Raw genomic sequence first — 16,908 nt, 5'->3', positions numbered from 1 at the left:
TCTTGCATAATTTTCTACTAATAATGTGAGAACAGAATCTTATGCAGTATATTGATAAGCTCTATTTTGTAATACTAGATATAATGATTATACGAACCAGTTATGTTCTAATTGTGAGACATGCCTCACAATTGGAACATAACTGGATAATTTTTTTTTTTTAATCTGGTTGTTGTTATTTGGTTTTTTAGGAGCATTAGCTAAGGCCATATTGCTCTGGTGCGGTGGTCATTCCCTGACCTTTCTGCATGCTCCGTATTTGGTGGTGACGGGCTCGAACCCTGGTCTAATCAAGAAGCGTGTGCTACGCACTGCTGCTCCTTCCCACCTGGCTACGGAGGCGCCTTTTAATCTGGTTTCTTGTAAAATATACTACTTGTAATATCTCTAAACTTAGATTAGAATTAATGCCAATATGTATATAAGTATTGCAGTTACTGGCAGAAATATAACTGGGCATTTTGACACTTGTGGCCAACTATCAGAAATGTACCTCTGCCTTCGTAAAAGTAATTATTATTAAATTATCATTTAATATCAAGAGAGGGTATTTTTATAAAAATATAGGATTTTTTTTATATATTTTTAAAATTAACAATTTTAAAATTAAAATCATTTATAATAAATACAAATATTGGTATATTTTTTATTGCTACTGTACATTTTTATAGCAAATTATTATTTTTATTATCATAGAAAATGTTATATGAAAAAATTTCAAATTATAATTTTTGATAGTTCTCACTTGACAAACTTATGAAACAGGTTTAGTAAATAATGGAATAAAGCTGCTCTCCTAATATATAAAATAAATTTGTATTATGATTATATGAAAGAGGAAAATAAATATACTTAACAGCAGCGGTATCTATTTGTGATATCCCTCCCCTCAATATGCATGTGGGTGGGTCAGAGAATAAAGGGAGAAGACAGATGGAACTACTGATGGTACTGTTAAACTTCTGTTAATAATATTCAAGAAATGCATAATAAGGGGAATAGTTCACAGAACAGAAGTGGGGGGGGGGAGAAGGAAGAGTTTGGAGTTCAATTGTGAATGGAAGTTGGTTAGCTGATACACTTGTTGGAGTGATATGAAAGAAAGAGGTGGAATTCTGTATGCAATTAAGAACAATGCCCAGAGAAATATCTATAGAAAAGGCATATAGAAGAAATAGAACATTTATGTAATATGTAATGCCAGATTTAAGTAATCCTGGGGCCCTGCTGTACATTTTTATAGGCTCTTTATTTATATTTATTGATTAATATTTAATATAAATTAATATAAATCTTTATATTTGTTGATTGATCCAACTGCTCCAAAGAGAAGTTGGATTAATCAATTCATGTGATTTTAGAACACAAATAACATAAATACTTAAGAAAAATCATGAAATCAGAGTATCAAGAATTCAAATTTAGTCAGTTATCATGCATAACCCCTTGCCACATATTCAGCTACCATTAATCTTTCATTAAATTTGAGCCAGTATCCTACTTATCACTCTTAGTACAATTAATCCTACAATCTAATTGGGCTACGACAATGAATTCATGATAATCACTCATTGTTTGTTTCCAGCTACTTTCTCCTTTCAGTGAATAGGCCAGTGGTTCCCAAACTGTGTGCCGTGGTGCCCCAGAGTGCCGGAGCAAACTCACAGGGGTCTGCGGGATAATTTAAATTTTCGAGGGAAACACAGCGATACTCAACATCTATTGGACACCACGTGAACTACTAGCTCGAGGTAGTTCACAGTGTCAACATTACTTATTAAGTTGTTTGGATGTAACGACTTAATAAACGGAACTGTTAGGTATTTCTTTTGGTCTAGGGGTGCCGTGAAAAAATTACTGAGAAGCTAAGGGCACCGTGAACCAAGAAAGTTTGGAACCTCTGGAATAGGCTATTGCGAAGGTAGCATTAATATCAGAGGTAATAAATTTTTGCAACCAATGAGTATACATAAACTTTATTAAAATAAAAAATAAAATGACCATGTACAAATAAAATCACTTTATAAGAAATTAAAACTCCATAAACTAAATTAAAAAAATATAAAATTGACTCCACAAATAAAATAAAATGGTAGAGATAAAATCAATAAAAGAAATTAACTGCCACTAAAGTCTCTGTGTACTGGCTGTACTCTTTATGAACAAGAAATAGAGTAGAGACAGTAATATATATGAAGATACACGACAAGGAGAGTTGTGTATGTCAAAAGCAGTGATGTTCTATGCATAGTTATGCTAGGTCGGATGCCCGATGGCCCCCACTATTTGTGGCCTATAAAAGTTTTTTTTTAATAATTTTATTAACACATCACTACAGTAAATCAAAAAATACAGAAATAAATTAATACAGCATAACATATCTTTATTTTCAGCAGTTACAATGTCATTAAAATGTTATTGAAGTCCCTGGCCGTTTTATCATGCCAAGTAGGAATTATTGGTGTAACGTGAAGACACTTAAAGAAATATGTAACAGTAATTCTTCCCTGACCACATATTTGAAATACAGGAAACCCTTGATTAGTGCGGTTAATGAATCCTTGAAATATACCGCACATATTAAAACCGCACTAATCAAACTTAAGAAACAATGGGAATAATTATAATGAATCCTTGAAAATTATGAAATTGTAAAAATATATTTTTTCTTACTCAATACATACCTATAATGCACTGCATAGTTCTTAAATTATTAAGGAATAAATTTAAAAAAAGATAGTATGATTTAAATTTTATTTTTTGCAAAAAAAACTTATCTAACTTCAATTGAACAGTGGTAGCTTTCTTCCTTTCCTCCATGATTTTGCGATAACAATCAATTTGCTTATCTAACCCTCAATGAACGTTCATGCTTCTCTCTGCATCTGGATCAATCTCTAGTATGAGTTCTTTTGCTTTTTAAAGTGTATTAAATAGTTCAAGTTTTTTGAATGAAATTTCTTTGGGAGCAAATTGCTTTTCTTCTGCTTCATTTTCGTCTTCTTCCTCGTATGCATGTTGATGCTCAATTTTAACAAGATCGTCGTTACTTAAGTCTTTTGAATGCGATTCCAATAATTCTCTAACGTTTTCTGAATCTACTTCCTCAAAGCCGAGGTCTTTTCCAATTGTAGTAATTTAATCAATAACTTTGTTGACAGGATTAATGAAACCGCAAAAATCATTTGCGCATTCAGGCAAAAGATTCTGCCACACAGCTCTCATGCAGCTGTTCGTCATTTCTTCCCACGATTTGTGTATGTTCTCAACTGCTTCTTTAATATCATAATATTAAAGAAGTTTAATATTAATAATAAAAGAATAAAAGAATATGAGTTACCAGAGCAAATTTCAATTTCAGAGTGGTATGGGGTGCTGCTGTCAAGCATTTTGGAGTCGATTCCCATTCATTTAAGTTAGAAGACCCTGGTGAGTGCGTATCACGTATTTGCCGCTTTAGGCGCCGTTGTGAGTTGCCAAGCACCGCAAGAAAAAAACAGCGCACTAATCAAATTTGATAACGCATATATTAAGGGGATAGTATCAAAAAAATTTTGCGCACTAATTAAAACCGCATTGTTCAAAACCGCATTAATCAAGGGTTTCCTGTAGTTTTGTTTAATATTTATATACCAAAATTTTACAATCCATATTACATTTTTTTTTTATGTATGTTCAGTTCAATCAAGTCTCTTGAAACAAAAAGATACAATAATTATTTCCCCTGCCTCCTGTAGGTAATGGATGTGGATCAAGTGGATAGTGAAGGGGGAGAAGATACATTTATATTTCACCTCAGATTTTGCTCCCAAACTCTGCACTATATTTGAAGATGCTATATTTGAGGTACACGTTAAAAAGCAATCACATTGAACTCATTAATAGAGTTTTTCCTAACCTTGCAATATACCAGATCCTGTGCACATGGTTTAGGAATGACTGCAGTCTATCGTCTCAGTGATGCACTCATTGTTGCTATTATATATAGCACTGAGAATGGATGTATCACCTTTGTAGATTTTTGTGGTTTTGACTAACATTTACATTTTCCCCAGATATATTATGGGCTTGTGTTTGTATTGCTTCATAGGTTATCATGTTTTGCCATATCAACAGTGTGACCTAGGAGCGTTGTTTTTTTCATAAATTTTATTACTGTGTTTATTGTTTTTCACCATTATTTTGTAGAAACGGTGGTGTCAACTGCATTACTTTTCAGAAATATATCCTCTGCCCTTTAGTTGCTAAATGATTGCTGTAATAAATAATAAGTGGACTGCTGCCTATTATTTTAAGACCAAGTAATTTAGAATGATGTAAAGAAAAATGCTTTGTCAAAACTTCACACACAAGGTGTAGCAATAAAGTTTCCAGTCTGGTGCTGTTGCGGTCATGTTCAATGAGTTTGAAAATAAACGGAAGTGGTGTGTTTTTGTTGAAACTTCCCCAAACAGATGGTGGTACAGAGATTATCCAGTAGGCTGACAGGTTGCAAATAACAATCAGTTTCATTAGAGTTCTGTGTCACAATTTTGCAATGGTGCAATTAATGAATATAAAATTTTGCCTTCAACTGGGAAAATTTGCAACAAAAATGTATGAAATATTAAAAATTGTTTATGGTGATGACACATTGTTGTACCAGTGTGTTTAAATGGAATAAGAAGTGCTAGTGTGTTTAAATGGTATAAGAAGTCCAGAGATGGATATAGGGATGTTTGAAATGACCCAAGAAGTGGGCACCTATCAACCTCTTGAAATGAGGACAGAGTTGCAAAATTTCTGAAAACTGTGGCAAGATATCATTGTTTGAACATGAGAATGATGGCTGATGAGTTGGATATGATTAAGGTGATGATTCGTGAAATTCTGCATAACGATTTGGCCTTGAGTGCTAAGCAATCTCTCTCTAGTGTGATTTCTAGTGATTTTGTTGAGGCAAGTATTAGTGTGTTTTCGTAAGCCCTCCTCCACTCAGAACATCACGGCCTCCCCAGCTAGCAGTGTTACTGCTACTTCCACTAGCAATGTACTGTTCTCCTCTTTTGATTGCTTGGTCACTGGTTGGCACTGTTTCTGCCTCCAAATAGCAGGCTGGTAACCTGGGGGTACATTGAACCCTCAGGGTGAAAAGGAGAAAAAATGGACATTAATTATTTTCCACGATTACAGCTAAAGAGTTCTCACCATGACAATCATGAAACTGATCATGACGTCTCACTGTCGAAAAGACTAAAAAAGGATGCAAACAAGTAGAAATCTCCAGCTTTCCTGATAATCCATTTTCTGTTGGCACAGCCTGTTAGTAAGCTCTCTCTCCCCATTAGCATTAGCAAAGGCACATGATGCAAGAAAGCAAGCTTATATAGCATCAGCCAAAAAAAAAAAAAACCACCCTTATTTCACCCATCCACTCGCTCCAAATGTTTGTCGAGTTCTGCCTTGAATCTATTTAAGCTATCAACTTCTAAAACGACAGATGGAAGTTTGTTCCAGCAATCAACCACCCACTGGCTAAAGGCAAACTTCCACACATCTATCCTACAACCATCTTTCCTTAATTTGAATTTATGCCCTCTCAGGTGATTATTCTGAGCAAGAGGAAGAATCCCATCAGCATTGAGCATGCTCAAACTATTCAAGGCTTTATACACCTCAGTCACATCACCTCACTGGTGCCTAGTCTCCAGACACTGTAATTTTCAAAACTTAAGCCTTTCTTTGTAAGAGCAATCCTTTGTTCCATTTACTAATCTTGTTGCTCTTCTCTGTACTCATTCCAACAGCTTTACATCCTTCTTAAAATGAGGCCTCCAGACCTGTATACAGTACTCAAGGTGTGGCCTGACCATTGCAAGGGGATAATCACCTTATACAAGGGGATAATCACCTCCTTGAAAAATTCCTGTATATTATTGACAAGACACCATGAGCTACTCTTGCAGACCGTCTGCACTGTTCAGAAACTTCATATCTGCCTACACAATTACCCCCAAGTCCTTTTCATTCTCTACCACTGTCAGTGTGGTACGACAGAGTTGATACGTTACTTTGGGATTACTGCTTCCCATATGTAGTACTTTACATTTGTCAATGTTAAACTTCATTTGCCACCTCTTAGCCCATCTGCTCAACTTTTCTAGATCCTGTTGCAGCAGTGTACTGTCATTAGTGTCATTAACAACCCTGCCAACCTTCGTATCGTCTGCAAACTTGGACATTAAGCCTGATATACCATCATCAATATCATTTATAAATACAGAAAACAACAATGGACTCCATTAATAACATTAGTCCACGAAGAGCAGTGTCCATTGATTACCATTCTCTGTCTTCTCCCACTCAACCATCCCTTTCATCATACAATGATTACTTGAAAATGCAGCATCACCAAAAACGGTGAAACACCTCCAATGAAGGGACTTGTTAATAGAGACCTCTTACCCAAGACACTCTGAGTTACTGTTAAGACACTTTTTTAAGTGGAATTCCAATTCAAGTCACCCCACGTAACACACTGAATTCTTCCAAGGGAATGATCACTGAATGGGATCTATTAAATGTTTCTGAAGAAGAAATAGTCCAGGAACTAAAGGATCAAAATGTAACTCAGGAAAAAAGAATCATGATACAAAAAGACAGCAACTTAGTCCCAACACGTAGCATAATTTTAACCTTCAATACACCGAATCTACCAGCTTAAGTCAAAGCAGGTTATTTAAACTGTCATGTTTGGCCTTTTATCCCAAATCTCCTAAAATGCTAAAAATTCCAGAAATTGGTCACTCCCAGACAGCATGCTATGGAAACACAACATTTCCAAACTGTGGGTGCAAAACTCATACTCAATCAGAATGCAAGGCACCAACTCCACAGTGTCCTAATTGCAAGAGCAACCATCCAGCATACTCTTAAAGATTGTGATCTCTGGAAGTTAGGGAAAAAAATAAAAAATACAAGACTGAAAATAAAGTCTGTTATCAAGAAGCAAGAAAAAAAGTTAAATTAAGCATGCCAAAAACCACTTATGCTTTGGCTGTCCACAGTCACCAATCAGTAGCATATCAGACAGAAGTGTCAGTCTCTCCAGATGTATCGATTGCAGACTCGGCTTGATCAGTACTACTGACCCAGCTTACATCTAAACCACAGTCAGTAGACCAAAGTAATACACGACTCACAATTCCATCCAAAGCCTACCCCACTGTAAAGTAACAGAGAAAATTGTAAAATTCAGATACTGTTGAGGTGAAGAAACCATACCCAACAAGCATGGCGAGAGATGATACGACCAACCGAGAAGAATTGCTTGAATTACACGCAGATGATGATATGGAAGGTAGGGTACTGAAAAGGGTATGGAAGATAGGGCACTGAGAACAGTCTCTCAGGAGTCTGTTCTCAGTGCCACTCTGTCCACAATTAGAATGAACGAGGCTACAATTTCGAGAGAAATGCAGCTGGTTGCACGACAATTTCCCCGCCTATTCTGCACTTGTCGCAAAGACATTTCTTATGAAACATGGCCTCCTGACTACTTTACTCTTCTGATCCAGCACCAGCAGACTTCTTCCTCTTTCTCAAGGTGAAAACGCCCCTCAAAGGAAAGAGATTTTGGGATGTTTCAGGAAATTAAGAAAAATGTAACCACCGAACTGAACATCTTTTTGGATGCCTTTGCTGCCTCTTTTCTGAAACTTTTAGAATGGTGTAATATGTGCATTTCTTTCACTTTCTATTCTTTTTATTGCACCAGTCCAGGAACTTTACTGCTACACCTTATGTATATATATTAATTAACTTCAGGTCTATACAAAGTGTTGAAAGCACTGATTTTGTAATTGTCTTTGCATGTAATTAAGCTAGAGTGACTTTTCTGTAACCAAAACTAGGACATCTCATTACACCATGACCACATTATAATGAAATATCAGGTTTTGGAAGTTAAAAAAAAAAAAGAAAAAAAAAGAAGCAAGACTAAAAAGTGTAAATGAAAAAAAATTAAAGATAAAACCTTACAACTTTGTTTATTGATGCTGAAAGCTGCATTTTAACTGAAAAAGAACTAGCATATATGAAGAACAGTCACAGTTGCACGCTCTCTCGATACTAAGTAGGATCAAGGTCAGACTGGCAGGTTTTGGCTCTATGGCTGCAACAAATTTGGTCCCCATCAGAATTACTTATGTCATAATTATTAGTTGATGACCTAAATTTCCTGTTGACCCTGGTGATGGTTGTTGCCTGGCTGCTTGGACCAGGCTGCCCCTAGGCAGAATTATACAAAGTTTTGCATTGTTTAATTGTTAATATCAGACCAGCTGCCATAAGCATTGGAAAATTTCATTCCACAAATATTGCACTGTACAATGTTCATCTTTAAGTCTAAGTCTTTTCTTAATAAACACTAAAATTTTTCTTTAAATCATTATTGAATTTCTACTGCTTTATAGGTTGTTGTTATTTGGTTTTTAGGAGCATTAGCAACTAAGCCCATATTGCTCCAAGGATATGCGGTGGTCATTCCCTGACCTTTCCGCATTCTCCGTATTTGGTGGTCACGGGCTCGAACCCTGGTCTAATCAAGAAGCGTGTGCTACGCACTGCTGCTCCTGCCCACCTGGCTACGGAGGCGCCTTGCTTTATAGGACCCATATATGATGATAACTTGAGCTTCTTTAAATTATTTATAACCTTGTTTACTTTCAAGTTAGGAAACTTAGCCAATTGACTGCTAATCTCTAATTTTGGCAACCTGGTACATATATGGTTTTACTTAGCCTTTTGGGACTTCTGGACAAGTGTCGTGAAACTGGTATGTATGGTCACTTTAAAATAAAGCATTAATTTAAAGAAGTAGAATATTGTTAAAAAACAAATTAGTTAATGTATGTAGTGTTTTACTTTTTAGACGTGGTTGAATTTTCTTAAATTAAATGATTTTTTTTTTCTGTGATTAATATAAGTGAAGAGTAAATATATATCTCATCAATTAATTACTATTACATTACCAGTTAATTACTTTATAGAACACTTAATAACTCTATATAGTTTTACATTCTATAAACTTAGCTGGTCAGTTTAATTAAAACTATAATATTGATTATTCTCCTCCCATATACTCTTTTTGTTTTTTTAAGTCTGTTTTCTTTCTATATATATATATGTATCTCTTCACAAGTGACACGAAGTTCATGAGTGTTACATAATACATGCAAATCATGCACAGACAGGTAACAATACTTCATGAAAACTACATTTAATCTATGAATGTGGCACCTCCGTAGCCAAGGTGGGAAGGAGCAGCAGTGCATAGCACACGCTTCTTGATTAGACTGGGGTTCGAGCCCGTCACCACCAAATATGAAGGATGCGGAAAGGTCAGGGAATGACCACCGCATATCCCGGAGCAATATGGCCTTAGTTGCTAATGCTCCTAAAAACCAAATAAAAAACAACAAACATCTATGACTGTCTTTCCCCCCCATACAAATTGTATGGAAAAAAGAAATAATAATTGCTGAATTTCTATTTGTCTTATTTTAATTTTAATGAAATTTGGAATAGCTTTACAAATATTTTTAAAAGGTCCAAATATTAAAATTTCACAAAAATCCATCCACTGGGAGCTGAGTTTAGTTGTTATTTGCAGATACACAGGTGGATGGATAGACACGGTGAAGATAATAGGTGCATATGCATATATATATATGCAAATGTGCCTAAAAAGGTTCCAGAATACACTCCAATCTCTCTGTTTGTATTATACTTCCCCCACTCTTTTCTTAATTATTTAAATTAAAATTTTTAATAGGTTTAAGGTTTCACTTTAAAAAAAACCCTGTGAATTATTAAAATTTTAATATTAGCATTGATTAATTTCTACCAATCCACTAATTTATATATAATAATGCATCTAAATAGCAGTATTTTCTTATTAGAACATTAAATTTCATTAGCATATAACATATTTCATTATAGTAGTTCCTGACCTGTTTATAAACAAGTCTGCATCCCCTCCCCGAAAATCCCAAGTGCTGTGTGTGTATATATGTATATGCATGTTCTTATTATTGCTTAAATTTAAATGCACAAAATTTTGTAGTGGGGGTGCCCAAAACCACAGAGCACCTCTGGACTGGAACTGATCTAAAGTACACCACCACTGGTCAAAAGAGGCAATGGAGGAAATTGATATACAAAAACAGTGTAGAAAAAAAATTTAGGGAAGAGGAAAGTAAAGAAAAATTAAGAAAAAACAAAGAAAGAGGAGAGGGATGGGATTGATAAAAGATGATGGAGCAAGTGGGGGGAGTTGTATATTACCAGTGATCAGAAGGAGATGTTGCTAAGAAAAACCCTTCATGGGTCTTTTTGCAGCACTACTGACTAAAATACTGGATGAATACACATTCTTGATCCCAGTTAGAATACCCTATATTTCAATCTTATTAATAGCACTTCTAAACATTGTCTATGATAATAATTATTAGAGGTTGTCAGTACCAGTGCGTTATCTACGATGCTTTCCCCAAAAATACCAAGCCAGAGCCAAATCTGTAATATTGGCATGGTGAATACCAGACATACATCTGAATGACTTGTCTTTCAAACATATTTTTAATTCTTCCATGTAATCTGTCCCACAATCCTGACAGGAAATACAATAAGTCACTCCACTCTTGTATAAAGTGGGGATCGGTGTCTTTACCCACAAAGTAGTATTTTGCAGATTACTGCTGGAAGTTGCATGCATCAAATATGATAGTTTTTATAAATTTTGTCAATATCAAACGGAAATGTTCCAGTAGTAAGTACAGGTAGACTGTATTGACAGGTTTAGGAGAGACTAACAGTGGCCTGGGCATTTGTGGTGGTATGCAAATTCATAAATACACAGCCTGTATTTCTAAATAAGGCACAGTGCCGCACAACTGTAGTCAGGTTCTGGGGAAATTTGGGGCTTGGAATGGACCAGAGTACACCGGAACGCTGATCTGGTTCAACACATGTAATGCTATGTTTATACTGATTATTAGATATTGTGTAAACAAGTATTCTGCTTTGTATTTTTTTATTATTATTATATTTTTTTAATCTTGAGGGTGGGGGTCCTCATAATTTGCTATGAACTATACTTTCAGACTGAATTCTCAAGTTATGCTTATTTTATAAGTTATAAGAGTTCAGTACCCTTTCTAAAACAAAAAATAAATAAATTTACAAATTTAGTATCAAATAGAAATGTTATTAAAAATATGATGTTGAAATTAATTTGCATCCCAGTTTTGTTATCACTAATTTTTAAGGGAGAGCAAAATTTTTTGATTAATGGATTACATTAACTTCATTTAAAATAACAAAAAAGTAGTACTTACTGATGTTTCTAAAGAAAAATCCTCTTCAATTGTGCCCTTTAAAATAAATAGCATTTTATTAAGTATATAAAATTAAAAATCATGGTGCATTATAGTAATATATTCCACTTTACAAGTTGATTTTTAAAACAAATCTTGAGATATGAAATCATTATATTAAAACCATGTCTACGTTAGGTTGATTACCGAAAAACTGTTGCAGGTGTACAATTCAGAAAAAATAACTTAGATAGTATGAATCAGAGCTGTAATACTCAATATGTTCTACGTTGATAATAATATTAGTAAATTAATAAGAGGAGTTTACCTCAATATAGTACGTGGAACACTTCCGTATGATACCCTCCAGAAATTAAAACGGAAAAAACGAAAAAATCGACAACTTGCCGGTACATTAAAGTAAAATATAAATAATTAAAGTAAAATATAAATAATTAAATAATCAATTTAGACTAAGGCGCATTTAGGGCTAGAGCCTCAAGCTGCGAACAAATTTAGACTATGTATATAAAGTGCTTAGCATCATAATACACAGCCATTTCTGAATAAACAGAAAATTTTTAAGGTGGCATCGTTTTAGGTTATATCTCATATTGTGAATACCTTCACAACGAGTTGCCATGATATTGCACTACTTCGAATAAGTAACGCTTCACCTAAGGAGAAGACTAGTGTTACTTATTCTCAGATAGGTACCACCACCCAGACAGCACTGTTTCAGGGCTATTTGGCCCTTCGTCAGTGAGTGGGTAGATACCCAAGTGATGCAATGATGGCAAAAACAGTTATGAAGTATAACTCCACAATATGAGAGATGCCTGATGGTGTATGATGTATTTAGACTAAGGCGCATTTAGGGCTAGAGCCTCAAGCTGCGAACAAATTTAGACTATGTATATAAAGTGCTTAGCATCATAATACACAGCCATTTCTGAATAAACAGAAAATTTTTAAGGTGGCATCGTTTTAGGTTATATCTCATATTGTGAATACCTTCACAACGAGTTGCCATGATATTGCACTACTTCAAATAAGTAACGCTTCACCTAAGGAGAAGACTAGTGTTACTTATTCTCAGATAGGTACCACCACCCAGACAGCACTGGGTGGTGGTACCTATCTGAGAATAAGTAACACTACCACCCAGACCACCACCCAGTGCTGTCTGGGTGGTGGTACCTATCTGAGAATAAGTAACACTAGTCTTCTCCTTAGGTGAAGCGTTACTTATTCGAAGTAGTGCAATATCATGGCAACTCGTTGTGAAGGTATTCACAATATGAGATATAACCTAAAACGATGCCACCTTAAAAATTTTCTGTTTATTCAGAAATGGCTGTGTATTATGATGCTAAGCACTTTATATACATAGTCTAAATTTGTTCGCAGCTTGAGGCTCTAACCCCTAAATGCGCCTTAGTCTAAATACATCATACACCATCAGGCATCTCTCATATTGTGGAGTTATACTTCATAACTGTTTTTGCCATCATTGCATCACTTGGGTATCTATCCACTCACTGACGAAGGGCCAAATAGCCCTGAAACAGTGCTGTCTGGGTGGTGGTACCTATCTGAGAATAAGTAACACTAGTCTTCTCCTTAGGTGAAGCGTTACTTATTCGAAGTAGTGCAATATCATGGCAACTCGTTGTGAAGGTATTCACAATATGAGATATAACCTAAAACGATGCCACCTTAAAAATTTTCTGTTTATTCAGAAATGGCTGTGTATTATGATGCTAAGCACTTTATATACATAGTCTAAATTTGTTCGCAGCTTGAGGCTCTAGCCCTAAATGCGCCTTAGTCTAAATACATCATACACCATCAGGCATCTCTCATATTGTGGAGTTATACTTCATAACTGTTTTTGCCATCATTGCATCACTTGGGTATCTACCCACTCACTGACGAAGGGCCAAATAGCCCTGAAACAGTGCTGTCTGGGTGGTGGTACCTATCTGAGAATAAGTAACACTAGTCTTCTCCTTAGGTGAAGCGTTACTTATTCGAAGTAGTGCAATATCATGGCAACTCGTTGTGAAGGTATTCACAATATGAGATATAACCTAAAACGATGCCACCTTAAAAATTTTCTGTTTATTCAGAAATGGCTGTGTATTATGATGCTAAGCACTTTATATACATAGTTTAAATAATCAATTTAACACAATTCAAAATCAATTCAAAACAATTAAAATTCAAATTAACGCAATTAAAAGAATCTAACGAAAATATTCAAAACGATTTTCCTTCCTGAAGCTGACAATGCTTTTCGACCGACTGTCGTGATCACAGGAATGAAAATTACCGAATCAGGCTAAACCTGCAACTTAAATAGTGATTATGTGTCTTCGCGCATGCGCGTAAAGGTCCACGCATCGGAGATCAAATATGGCCGCCGAACATTAACAGAATTCTCGTGTAATTTAATTTCAACGGTTTCTGCAATTAATAGTCGCGTATAATTACGTTGAACGTTAAGTATTTTGGCCTCGTTAAATAAAAATGTATGTTTTTCGTTAATGGCATGAAAGGCTAATTCTGACGCTGCTGAACGAGAAGCACGAACAGAGGCTTCGTGTTGATTTACACGGATATTAAGAGAAAACCGCGTGGAACCCTGATAAGACGAGTCGCATGAGGGTATCATACGGAAGTGTTCCACGTACTATATTGAGGTAAACTCCTCTTATTAATTTACTAAGAAAAAATAACTAGAAATTAGATGCAACTGCAGTGCTTTAAGTGACACTTTACTTGAATAAATCACAAGTGCAATTATTTAAAATTACTTAAAACTGTCTCTGTTGTTTTGTGTGTCAGTTGTGCTGTAAGAGGGTGCTATGGTTGCTAAGAAAAGTTTTAAATAACCCATGCAGCCTTAAGAAATAAATCGTGAATTTTTGACAAAAAGTTTTCAAAATGTTTATTTACATATTTATAATGTGTGAATAACTAAATATTTAAATTTTGTTGAATTTAGTTATAAACTAAATTGAACAAAAATTTATGGAGAAACCTTTTTAATTTTAATTTGGAACTTTTTGAAGTACATCCAAAATATATTTCACTATAAACAAAAAGGTTTTGAGAGCAAAGTTAGTGGACTTTTGAAATTGATTAAATGGAAAAGGCAAAGCATTTTTCCTGTAATTCTATATGTAATTCTATATGAAAATAGCAAATGCACTATATGCAAGTTGTACAACTTGCATATAGTGCATTTGCTATTTTCACAGAGAGTTGCACTAACACTGTAATGGCATTGGGCAATATTAATACAGTACTAGAAAAAAAAACCTGTTATAACCAAAAGGTGAATCTGCTATTTGTCCAAAATTCTAGCACTGTGTGTGAAAGCTGTTTCAAGACAGTGATCTGTCATCAGATAACAGGTGGCCTCTATTATCAGTGAACATATGCCAATCTCTGAATGATGCATTATACATGTGCAATTTTTAAATTATTTCAATGCCTGCAGTGAAATATAATCCCACAACTTTTTTTTAACCTGGAATCAGTTATGTGGCATACTGTGCATACAATGCAGTAGCATACTGTCTTTACTGGCAGGGTTGGTAATGACAGTAAAGACAGTATGCTACTGCAACAGGATCTAAAAAAGTTAGGCAGGTGGGCTGAGAAGTGGCAACTGAAATTTAACATTGACAAATGCAAAGTACCGCTATGGGTAGCAGTAACCCAAGAGAAACGTACCAACTGTGTGGTACTACACTCAGGGAAGTGGAGAATGAAAAATACCTGGGGTAATTGCACAGTCAGATATGAAGTTGTCTGAGCAGTGCAGATGGGCTGCTAGGGCAGGTCATGGAGTCTTGTCAATGATATATAGGAATTTTGCTAGCAGAGACAGGGAGGCGATTATCCCATTATACAAGGCAATGGTCAGGCCACACCTAGAGTACTGTGTACAGGTCTGGAGGCCTCATTTTAGGAAGGATGTAGAGTTGCTAGAATGTGTACAAAGAAGAGCAACAAGATTGGAGAGGAACAAAGGGGTGCTCTTACCAAGAAAGGCTTAAGTCCTGCAAATTGCAGCTTCTGGAGACTAGGCACCTGCAAGGTGATCTGATTGAGATGTATAATGCCTTGACTGGTTTGAGCAGGCTCGGTGCTGATGGGATCCTCCTGCTTGCTCAGATTATGAACCCGAGGGGGCATAGATTCAAATTGATGGACAGTTTTAGAATAGATGTGTGGAAGTTTGCCTTTAGCCAGCGGGTAGTTGATTGTTGGAACAGACTTCTTATTGTGGTAGTTGATAGCTTAAATAAATTTAAGGCTGAACCTGAGTGCTTGGCACACCCAGGGTCCTGAGCTGGATATCATCATTCTTCTCTTTCTTGGTGATTCCTTTCTACTTCTGACTCTTGCTCTCTCTCTCTCTCTCTCTCTCTCTCAGGATAACTCGGGAATTTTTTTTGGCTGGTGCACCATAAGCCTCAGGCTTCCTTGCACCATATGGGTGCTGCTAATAATAATAACAATAATAATGCAGGATTACTTCCAGAAACACACAACAGCACTCCACTAGGCCATAAGGAAGATAGACAAGCGGTATACCCCACTCAACTTAAGCGAGGAGTCCCCCCTAACCAGGAGGTACAAACAAAGCTAGAAAGATGGGCAGAGAAGACACTCCATGGCAGACACTACAGTGATCTCCATCAAGATCACATAGATTAAACTGCTTCCAATGCATGGCTCACGAGCGGGACGCTCTTCCCCAAGACTGAAGGATTCATGCTCGCCATCCAAGACCAGGTAATCAACACCAGAAATTATAGAAAATACATCACCAAGGAGCCCAGAGTGTCCGATGATACATGTCGACAATGCCACCTGGCCTCAGAAACAATCCAGCACATCACCGCAGGGTGCAAGGTGATCACCCAGACTGAGTACAATCATAGACACGACCAGGTAGCAAGGATAATACATCAGAAGCTAGCAAGGAAATACCAGTTGACCAAAGAAAGTGTACCATACTACAAGTACGAACCACAGGCAGTACTAGAGACCCCAACCCACAAGCTGTACTGGGACCACGCCATAATAACGAATAGGACAATCCTGCACAGCAGACCGGACATAACCCTTGTGGACAAGAAGGAAAAGACTACCTATCTGATTGACATAGCGGTACACAACTATGGCAACCTGCAGAAAACCCACGGGGAAAAAATCATGAAGTACACGAACCTAAGACAGGAGATCAAAGAGATGTGGCATATGGAACAAGTAACGACCCTTCCGATCATCGTGTCAACCACAGGTATGGTGCCAAAGACCCTACATAACAGCCTAGCAGCAATAGGTCTCCCAGCAAACACCTACAAGGAACTCCAGAAAGTGGCAATCCTGAACACCTGTAGGATAGTCAGAGAGTTCCTCGACCAACAGTAACACCAGACATAACAACTACCCTGTGTACTTGGTAGCAATACCCGTTACGAGGTGGAACCCCCAATCAGGGAGAAATAATATAAGAGCAATAATAATA

General features: G+C 36.2%; 1 protein-coding gene across 1 annotated transcript in view; it reads right to left on the bottom strand.

Annotated features, from left to right (window-relative positions):
• LOC150082583 (uncharacterized) overlaps positions 1 to 16,908 on the bottom strand; it is a 96,048-nt gene that overhangs the window by 36,556 nt on the left and 42,584 nt on the right. The window contains exon 5 of the mRNA XM_090377841.1: positions 11,379 to 11,414. Within this exon, the coding sequence (XP_090233967.1) occupies positions 11,379 to 11,414 (36 nt within the window). The remainder of the gene's footprint in view (positions 1 to 11,378; positions 11,415 to 16,908) is intronic.

The sequence above is a fragment of the Mastigoproctus giganteus genome, chromosome 7 (genome assembly GCF_048544385.1).
Source record: "Mastigoproctus giganteus isolate SK-2022 chromosome 7, ASM4854438v1, whole genome shotgun sequence".
Classification (NCBI taxonomy): Eukaryota; Metazoa; Arthropoda; class Arachnida; order Uropygi; family Thelyphonidae; genus Mastigoproctus; species Mastigoproctus giganteus.
The sequence above is the reverse complement of the archived record's forward strand: the minus strand, read 5'-3'. Positions and strand labels throughout refer to the sequence as shown.